General features: G+C 43.5%; 1 protein-coding gene across 3 annotated transcripts in view; it reads right to left on the reverse strand.

Annotated features, from left to right (window-relative positions):
- MICU3 (mitochondrial calcium uptake family member 3) overlaps positions 1–8,283 on the reverse strand; it is a 76,864-nt gene extending 68,581 nt beyond the window's left edge. Inside the window, exon 1 of one of the 3 annotated variants that reach the window (XM_043893582.1) lies at positions 7,624–8,283. In XM_043893582.1, the coding sequence (XP_043749517.1) occupies positions 7,624–8,013 (390 nt within the window). In that variant the 5' untranslated portion in view covers positions 8,014–8,283. The remainder of the gene's footprint in view (positions 1–7,623) is intronic. The other 2 variants (XM_043893580.1, XM_043893581.1) reach the window with 2 other exon arrangements.
- Positions 8,284–10,542: the final 2,259 nt, after the last annotated feature.

The following is a 10,542-nucleotide window of genomic DNA, read 5'->3' on the forward strand; positions in this document are numbered from 1 at the left end:
ACGACTCACTGCTCTCTCACTGAAGCCATAGCTCACACTATTCTAGCTCCTAGTTTTCTCTTTACTTCTGCCCTGGCAATTTCCTTTAGTTTCTTAAATGGACGGAATGGTATTTAAAAGGATGTTTAAAATATTTTGATGACAGATTTTGAAGCATGCTGTATGGATAAAACCAGAAGTCTAAACCATTTATTTTATTAAGTGAACATCCCATAATTTATTTAGGAGCATTTTCTTTTCACTTAAAAGCTGTTCTCACAACACAATATGTTTCACAACCGACAAAGACCAATATATACCTACTGCTCATTCTCTAGTTTTTCCTTAGAAAGAGGACTCGTGCTTAGCTGGGCCCAAGAGCACACAGAACAAGGTCATATCTCTCAGGCTTTGTTGCAGTTGGATAGGCTGTTTGATTAAGTTTTGGCTAATGTAAATAAAACTGTTTTTTGAGACTTCCTGGAAAGTCAACTTAAAGGCTGCTGACTCAGCCAGACAGGGCACAGGAGAGTAAAGGCAAGGTTATCATCTTGACTTCTTTCTCCTGACCTCAAGCCAACTGCTCCTCACGGCACTTTGCTTTTACTTATTTCAATCTATGTTATTTCCATAATCACTTTAATCCCTGAGTTTGAAGCTGTGGCACACAGCAATCAGTAGTCATGTACAGATCTGAGAGTTGGACCATGAAGAAGGCTGAGTGGCCAAGAATTGATGCTTTTGAATTGCGGTGCTGGAGAAGACTCTTGAGAGTCCCTTGGACTGCAAGGAGATCAAACCAGTCAATCCTAAAGGAAATCAACTGTGAATATTCATTGGAAGGACTGATGCTGAAGCTCCAATACTTTGGCCACCTGATGTGAAGAGCCAACACACTGAAAAAGACCTTGTTGCTGGGAAAGACTGAAGGTGAAAGGAGAAGAGGGTGACAGAGGATGAGATGGTTGGATGGCATCACTGATTCAACTGACATGAGTTTGGGCAGACTCTGGGAGATAGTGAAGGGCACGGAAGCCCACCGTGCTGCAGTCCATGAGGTTGCAAAGAGTCAGACACCACTTAGCAACTGAATGACTACAACAGGGCAATCACAAGCAGCCTTGGGCAGAGATCACTGTAGAGGGAGGACAGGAGGGAAAGAAAGGGGAGGAATATCTGTACTTTCCCAGGCAGAAGCTAAACATTAAGCGAAGATCAAATTGCTTCTGACTAGTATGTGGTACTGTGAGTGAATCAGAAGTTACACAGAGTGACTCCATCCATTTTTCTAGGTCAGGTAACTGTCCCATTTGTCCCCCAGTACCTTGTTTTTCCAAAGGAATTAAACTTCCTAGGGAGTCACTGTACTTGCCTACAATTAAGAGAGCACAGCTGCAGGTACCTGATTTACATATGCATTGAAGAATGCCACTTTCTCTACAGATTCTAAGAGAATCTAAGTCCTAAATAAAACATATTACCAAAACATGGAAGAGTCGTGTTTCTAGAATTTTTCTATCAGCCGATCATCAAACAATGCACCCCCTATAACCCTAGCAACTTCTGCCCTTATAAATCTTGACATTTAGATCACTCCACTCTGGTTCACTTTTCCATACCCTCCTGGTTTTCACCATTCTGTTGAAGATCAATGTTCAACTCGATCAATGTTCAACTCTTGGCTTCAGCCAAGTTTCAAATTCTGAGAGATGAGGGGTGTGGGGAGAAGACACAAGTGCTATTCTCTTACAGTTTGCCAGCAGGTGGCATGAACCTTGAGAAGTTTGCCTCCTTGCCTACAGTTTTATAAAACCTTTTAAGTAACTACCATAATGACTCAGGATAAGTTCTAGATTTTAATTATTTGGTAATATATAGGTGCAATATTCTTGATAGTTAAATATTTAGTTCATGATAACACTTTTAAGTAATAAACTTTAGAATATTTGAATTGCAATCTTTTGTTGGCTTCCACGACCTTCCTGGCTTTCTTTAATCTGTCTGGGTCTCAGCTTTTTGCAGAGTTCCATTTCTCTGTTGGTGTTGTAAATTGTTGATGCTCACCAGGGCTCTCTCCTTAAGTGCTTTTCTCTTGCTCTGTGTATTCTGAATAATGTCATACATTCTTATGACTTTCAACACTTGACGACTCCCAAATCAGTATCTATAGAACAGATTTATCTCCAGTGCTTCTGACCTATGTATTGAGCTGGAAACATCCCTTCATCTGTGCAAAGATCCTTTGATCCACTGTGCAAGTTAGAAATTCATCATCCATGTACACTACCCCTAACCTGTCTTTTTGTTATTTCTCCTGAGGACCTAGTTTCAGTGACCTGCTGTACTACCCACCCAAGTCACCCAAAACAAAAACTTGAATCTCATCCTAGACACTTCCATCTCTCTCATTCCTGAAAACCAATCAACTGCCAATCCTGTTGACCTCCTAATCTCTCTCCAATCCAGCAACTTCTAAGTGCCTCACTGTCATTTTCCTAGTAAAGCCACAACCATCTCTTGTCTAAAGAAATACCACTGTTAAAAACTGCTTGTCATGGAAATTCCTTGGTGGTCCAATGGTTAGATCCCATGCTCTCACCACTGAGGGCCTCGGTCAGAGAACTACCATCCTACAAGCCTCAAAGCACAGCAAAAATGAAACAACATAAACTGCTTGATGTGTATTTTCTTTTTAACCAAGAATGTGGAGAACCATACCCTCTAACATTCTCTCCTAAGAGGCCATAGCATCTTACCTGGCCACCCTGTGACAAATAAATCTACCAGATTCTGAAAGTGAAAAAGTGAAGGTGTTAGTCAACTCTTTGTGACGCTATGGACTGTATGTAGCCCATCAGGCCCCTCTGTCCATGGAAGTCTCCAGGCAAAGTACTGGAGTGGGTTGCCATACCCTTCTCTAGCGGATCTTCCCAACCCAGGGATCAAATCCAGGTCTCCTGCATTGCAGGCAGATTCTTTACCATCTAAGCCACCTGGGAAGCCCAGATTCTACCAGGAAAACAAAAGAGGGGATCACCTAGTTTAGCTTCCTATACAACTAGGTTAGTCTATACAGAATTTACCTATCTTCAGTTTCCCACCTATGTGACTCCTCTCATAAAATTCTTCTGCATTTATACATCTGGCAAGTTCTTCAATATTCTGAGAAAGAAGCAGCATTACCTCAAGTATCAAAATGTGTTGCATTAAAAAGAAGTTGGAAAAGGTATACAGCGAAAGAAACTTAAAAATACATGATCACTGGCCATTATTATACAAATACACAAAAGAGATAAAAAATTAAAAAATATTGTTCTCTTTTCTTCTTAAGATGAACAAATCATAAAATAGGTCATGTGTTACAAATAATATATAAAATAGTAGGTTAAGGTACGTTAAGCAACCTAGCAGATTTTAAAAATTCTGACCCTGAAAGAGAAAGGCAGTTTTAGAACAAAAATTTTTCCACTGATAAAAATAGTGCTTTAAGGTTAACTGTAGGGTTCTAAACAAAATCTTGTCAACATCTCTCTATAACATTAATAACATTCAAGTCCATATTTACAGAAAAATTTTGGCAAGCCAAGCTTGCATAAGTAAAATAAATACAATGTCACGTGATCTGGTCTCCCAAAGCCTGGAATTTTGACCTTGGCTGAAGTCTTCCCAATTCTAACGCTATAAATAACTACTTAAGTTGAACAAAATATGAAACTATTAATTCTCACAGAATGGGCTTGCGTCTTTTCAATGTGTATGCCCTGGGCAAATATTTAGCACGGGTTTATTTGCTCAACAAATATTTACTGTGTGCCTACTAGGACTAGAGGGCTTCCCTGCCGGCTCAGTGGTAAAGAATCCGCCTGCCAATGCAGCAGACACAAGAGATGCAGGTTCAGTCCCTGAGTCGGGAAGATCCCTGTAGGAAGAAATGGCAACCCACTCCAGTATTCTTGCCTGGAGAATCCCATGGACAGAGGAGCCTGGCAGGCTACAGTTCATGGGGTGGCAGAGTCGGACACGACTTAGCGACTAAACAACAACAAACCAGGACTAACTCCATACCAGGCAATGAAGATATAAAGGTGATCAAGACCAACACTATGCTGCTGCTCCTTAAAAGACTAAGACAGCAGAGAAGACAGTTAACAAAAAATTGCAAAAAGTCATCATCTGGGAATTTAGGATAAGCAGGGGTATTTGAACAAATCTATCAGGGAAGGCGTTCTGGAGGAAGTTCAGAGGCAGTGTCTTTAAAACAAACATCTTCAAGGTAACAGAACTGTATGTCTATAGGTTACTGCTGTTCACTCCTATCAGTTATATTATTCTCATAACAGCTACAGATTAATTTATATGCTAGGTTTATGTTCAGTACAAAATGAAGCTTAAAAGAGGCTTTATAAATCAAAGTTTCTTAGCTACAGTATGAAACATCAAAAGGAATCACTTCTACCACTTCAGGGAAATCAAATATAAGCATAAAAAATGAAGAGGCAACACGAGTTGAAACTATTTCTGACACATGGCAGACTGAGCTCATGACTTTCAGCCCCTTCCTTCTCTAACCACATTAAGATCACAATAAATGAATCTCTCAAAAGGTGTAAACACACAAGGACTAAAAAAGCAAAAAAGGAAAGGAGACTTAAACACTCAAGAGAATTCATCAGACTTATAAAATTGAAGACCTAGAGGAGTGATAATTGACCTAGAGAAGCAGAGGCACTCCCCAGGTACCATGGAGGAGGAGCCAAACAGAAGTTAGCTGATTTTCAGCACAGACCCAGGAAAGGATGAGGCCCAGGGAACACACATCGTGGAAGCAGAGCAAGCAGTGGGGCTGAAAAGACAGAATGAGATAACAGCATGGAAGCCCATCCCTGGACACTCCCCCAGCACACATGGTCTCACATGAACGTGAACCTGTGCCTAAATCCAGAAGACAACTGCTCCTCCCAACTAACCTATTCTTTACAGAAGTGCAATGACACCAGAGAAAAAGACTTTAAAAATACTGACATTTGGATGCCACCCTAATGAAAAGCCCAGATCACCAAATGAAAAGTCATGCTCAGGTACAAAGAGCTTCTGAAATTCAGACAGGCAACAACCACAGATAAGCAAGGAAAACCTCCAAAAAGGAAGTGAGAGCTTAGGAAAAAAAAAAAAAATCTGGAAGAAACAACACAATGCATGGAGTAGTAGGCAATTTTTTAAAACCCTATAATTAATATCCTTATGATACAAAGAGAACTTTATCATCCATAAAACAAAACAGAATGCTGAAACACATGAATAGCAGAGAACACAAAATAGTTCTTCGAATTAAAAAGTTAGGATAATTGAAATAAAACATTTAAAAGGCAGGTTGGAAGATAAAGTCAAAGATACCTCTCATTTAAAAAAAAAAGCTAGAATTTAAGTAAGATTAGAATTTGAATTAGATTAGGATCTGTCAGGAAGTGTAACTTTAGACTGACACAGATTCCAGAAAAAGAAAATAGAGAAGAAACTGTCCAAGAAATAATACAAGAAAAGTACAAAGAACTTCCAGATGTGAATTTCCTTACTGAAAGGATCTTTAAGTATAAGACACAATAAACGAAAAAATGCCCATACCAAAGCTCATTATCTTGAAATTTTCAAACACTAGGGATATAAAAGTTTTCAGAAGGGGGAAAAATAAAATACAAAAGGAATAAGGGTAAGACACAACTTCAGTATTATTTGATTTTTAAAACAATGTACAGGAATTTTTATAAACACCAAGCAATAATAATGTAGGTAAATAAATACAGACAATAAATAAGTAAACAAATGAATAAAATAAAAATACAAATTTGCTGAATGCTCACTACATGCTAGGAGTGCCATTCTAACTCCTTTAAATATATTAACTCTTTTAACTGTCATAACTCTATGAGACAGACTCTATTAACCTCATTTCACAGATGAGGAAACAGGCACTGAGTTTCAGTAATGACACAACTAGGAAGTGATAAAACCAGAGTCCCAGCTTTCTGAATGTGGGCTTTCAAAAACTGCATGACACTCTCTCAACTTTAAAAGTAAAACTGATTTTTTAGAAAGAAGAAAATACCATTTCAATCTTCAATGTTCCCAGATAACTGTGGTTGATTAAAAGGCTTCCCTTGTGGCTCAACTGGTAAAGAACCCGCCTGCAATGTGGGAGACCTGGGTTCAATCTCTGGGTTGGGAAGATCCTCTGGAGAAGGGAAAGGCTAGCCACCCCAGTATTCTGGCCTGGAGAACTCCATAGACTGTATAGTCCATGGGGTCGCAAAGCCCCGGACACACTGAGCACCTTTCACTTTCACTTGGTCAAACAGGACACAATCTTAACATGTGTTTGTGGCGGGCAGGCGGGGCGGGGGGTAGGGGGGTATTTGCTAGTATTTTAAGTATTCACAGTATAAATATACTTTGCACTATGTATTTGTGATTTGCTACTACAAGGTCCTTAATATAGATTCCCTGCTCTAAATACATCAACAATCTCCACCAAAAGAACTGATGAACTTACATCAGATCACCATCACCTATTTGGGCAAAGAATAAAGGGTATATAAATTATATTAAAGTTAAAAACAGAATAGCTGTCTCTTTCCCCAGTTATTGTCATCTAAGCCCTTCACACTCTCCCTGTCTTGCAAGAATTTTCCTAGATGACTTCCTAGTCATGCATGACTCTTAATACACTAATAAGACAAAAGCTTCTTGCCCCTCTTCTCACTCTTGCCTTATACTCACCTTTACCTTATATTGTCAACTACATGATGATTACTTTATATTGTCAACTACATGATGATACCTGAACAGTTTCCTCTGAAGTTCCTCTACAAGAGTTAATCCTCTTTCAGTTTCCTACTTCCACTGTCCTATCCATCTTCTCGCTTACTGATCGTACTTAAGAGTATCTGGCTTTACTGGGGGAAGAGGGAGGGAGAGAAATATACTTCTTGAATAATTGTTGTTGTTTTTTAAATCTGGTGACATCTTCACTCGTTCTTTCTGACCTATGATAAGGAGGCTACACAGTTTTGGCAATTCCGCTCTTGGGACTCATAAACCTCCAAACAATCATGCAGTGGCTTTTGGGATCTCAGACCACGCCTTTGATGCGCTCCTACAGCACTGGACCTCCTTGATCATGCGCTGAGGCCCAGCTCTGCCTGGGAGTATATTCTCTCGAGTATGCAGCCCTTGTTTCTGCCACGACTTTCAGCCTGTCTTGCCCTTGGCTTCTGCTGTGTCGGTTTTTGTTTGTTTGCTTTATTTTGTCGTGGGTTTGGGCTTTGGTGGCTAGGTGGCGGCTGCAGCAACCTAAAGGTCCTGATGTGATGCGTCAAGACATGTGATGCACCAGATGTGTCTTCCCCACGCTGGGTGAACAGACTCGGGGCTGCCCGGCCTAGAAGGTTTCGGTCTCGCTCACAGGACGTCCCCGATCGGGGGCCCCAGAGTCACACTGCGACAACCCCCAACGTCCGGTCTCACGCGCGCCCTGCGCGGCCGTCACCCCGTCTCTCCACGCGCTCAGGTGTTAACACCCGGCGGTCCTCACCCCGAAAGTCACCTGCCAGCCCGCCCAGGCGCGCGCAGGCGCTCCCACGCACGTACCGTCTCCTTGGCAGCGGCGACCGGGATGGGAAGCAGCCCCCCGCCGCCGGGCGGGTCCTCGGGCTCGGCTGCCGCGCTCTCCGAGGGGAGCCAGGGGCCTGGCGCCCGCGCGGAGTCGGCTCTGGGGTCCCCGTACAGCTGGTAGCACACCAGGCCGACCAGACCCCCGCCGGCCGCGGCCGCGAAGCTCAGCTCCCGCCAGCGCCGCCGCCGCCTCCAAGCCGCCTCCGCCACAGCCCCCTCGTCCTCCTCCCGGCAGGAGAAGGGCCGGCCCGGAGGGCTCGGGGCTGTCCCCGCAGGCCGCCCCCACGGCCCAGGGGCGGGATGATGAGGCGAGCACGGAGGCGGCAGCCGAGGCGGCGGCCACAGGAGCCTCCGCAGCGCAGCCATAGCGGGAGCTGCCGGCGCCTCAGCCAGGAGGGGGCGGGTGAGGGGGCGGAGGGGGGCCCGAAACCTCGCGAGAAGTCGGTGCGACGAGCTTCGCCGCTGTCCGAGAGCGACCCCTACGATTGCCGCCCCTCACTGGAGTCACCTGTTGGGAGCGCCTTTGGCTGAGGAGGGTCGAGGGGGGCGTCTCTGGCTGTGGAGAAGCCTGGGGAGGACCGGGCACAACCGGCTGCTCCTCGGCCCCGCATTCCCCGCCCAACCCCGCGGTCATAAATAACTTGCGCCTGCCTCCGGAGACACCTGACTGCGCGAGAACCCAACACCGCAGGCGACAGCCGGGTCGGCGGGGCTGGGCCGAGCCCTCGGTTGCCAAGGTGTCCCGACGCCCCTCCGCTGACTGGGTCCTCCGCCTCTGCTTCGCGGGGGTGGGTCTCCGTCAGCCTAGCGCCCCGCTAAGAAAGTCACATCCCCTAACGCTATCCTGATCTTCAGATATACCGTGAATAATTTGCAATTGTGTCTTCAGGTGTTGCGACAAAAATGGCACATAAAAATTTGGTTCAAGTCATAAAACTAGCAAATTAAGTCAAAGAACTTTTTTATTACGTGACAGTTTCTGATATTTTGATGGGAGAAGGCTAATACTGTTTGAGGGGAGAAGGCTAATACTTTTTTTTTTTTTTTGAAGCGGGGGGTACAACTGCTTTACAGTGTTGTGTTAGTTTCGGCTGCGTGACGAAGTGAATCAGCTATACTTAAACATATATCCCTTTTGAGCTTCCCTCCCAGCCACCCCTTCCCATCCCACCCATCTAGGTGATCAGAGCACAGAGCTGAACTACCTGAACTACCTGTGCTGTAAGCAGCTTCCCACTAGCTATGTGGATGGTCTTAAGTCTTGTCACTCAGAGTTAAGTAAGTCAGGGAGAGAAAAACAAATAGAGTATATTAACCAGTATATGTGGAGTTTAGAAAAATGGTACAGATGAACCCATTTTCAGGGCAGGCATAGAGAAGCAGAGTAGAGAACAGACACGTGGGAGGCATGGAGAAGGGGAGAAGGATGATCTGGGAGATTAGGATTGGCATACCTGCTGTTTTTTAGTTATCCTCCATGTGTTTAAAAAACATTGCCATACCTGCGGTGGCTTCGTTCAATAAAACAGAGCTGTCTTGAAAGATACTTTCGGGAGGAAGCTGTTGATATAAATAATGGGTAAGCACATTGTGTCATTTTTGGTTATTTCTGTACTTGTTTGTTTGCTACACTTCATGAGAACGTTTTTATGATATTTTTATCAGTTTCCTACCCCTGAATGCAGTTTTGGTAACTTGGTTACCTAGCCCTGATATTTATATTCTGGAATGTTTAGAGGAACCCTTCAAATACTCTGGATCTATGGATATGAACAATTAAATTCAGTAATTTCAATTGAGCTGTGGTCACAAGGGGTTTGAGTGCGTGCTGTCACTTCAGTTGTGTCTGACTCTTTGTGACTCTATGGACTATAGCCAGCCTGGCTCCTCTATCAATAGTATTCTCCAGGCGAGAATACTGAAGTCAGTTGCCATGCCCTTCTCCAGGAAATCTTTCCAATCCAAGGATCGAACACCCAGTTCTCCTACAGCTCCTGCATTGCAGATGGATTCTTTACCACTGAGCCACCAGGGAAACACCCACAAAGGGTTTAGATCCTGGCAATTCTTATGAAGACTAAGGGTTTCCAGAGGCAAACAAAAAGATTTTTCTGCCCCAGCTTCTCAAATTGCCATTCCTAACAAAGCCCTTGCCTGTAAGTAATCTATCAGATACACCTCAATTACTTCTTATTTTAATATAGGCTAATTGCCAACATCTGTTGGATCATCCAAAAAGCAAGAGAGTTCCTGAAAAACATCTGCTTTATTGACTACACCAAAGCCTTTGATTGTGTAGATCACAACAAACTCTGGAAAATTCTTAGAGATGGGAATACCAGACCACCTGACCTACTTCCTGAGAAATCTGTATACAGGTCAAGAAGCAACAGTTAGAACTGGACATGGAACAACAGACTGGTTCCAAACAGGGAAAGGAGTACATCAAGGCTGTATATTGTAACCCTGCTTATTTAACTTATATGCAGAGTACATCATGTGAAATGCCAGGTTGGATGAAGCACAAGCTGGAATCAAGATTGCCGGGACAAATATCAATAACGTCAGATATGCAGATGACACCACCCTTATGGCAGAAAGTGAAGAAGAACTAAAGAGCCTCTTGATGAAAGTAAAAGAGGAGAGTGAAAAAGTTGGCTTAGGACTACACATTCAGAAAACTAAGATCATGGCATCCAGTTCCATCACTTTCGTGGCAAATAGATGGGGAAACAATGGAAAATATGACGGACTTGATTTGGGGGGGCTCCAAAATCACTGTAGATGGTGACTGCAGCCATGAAATTAAAAGACACTTGTTCCTTGGAAGAAAAGCTATGACCAACCTAGACAGTATATTAAAAAGCAGAGACATTACTTTGCCAACAAGGGTCT

This window comes from Cervus elaphus, chromosome 32, assembly GCF_910594005.1.
Source record: "Cervus elaphus chromosome 32, mCerEla1.1, whole genome shotgun sequence".
Classification (NCBI taxonomy): domain Eukaryota; kingdom Metazoa; phylum Chordata; class Mammalia; order Artiodactyla; family Cervidae; genus Cervus; species Cervus elaphus.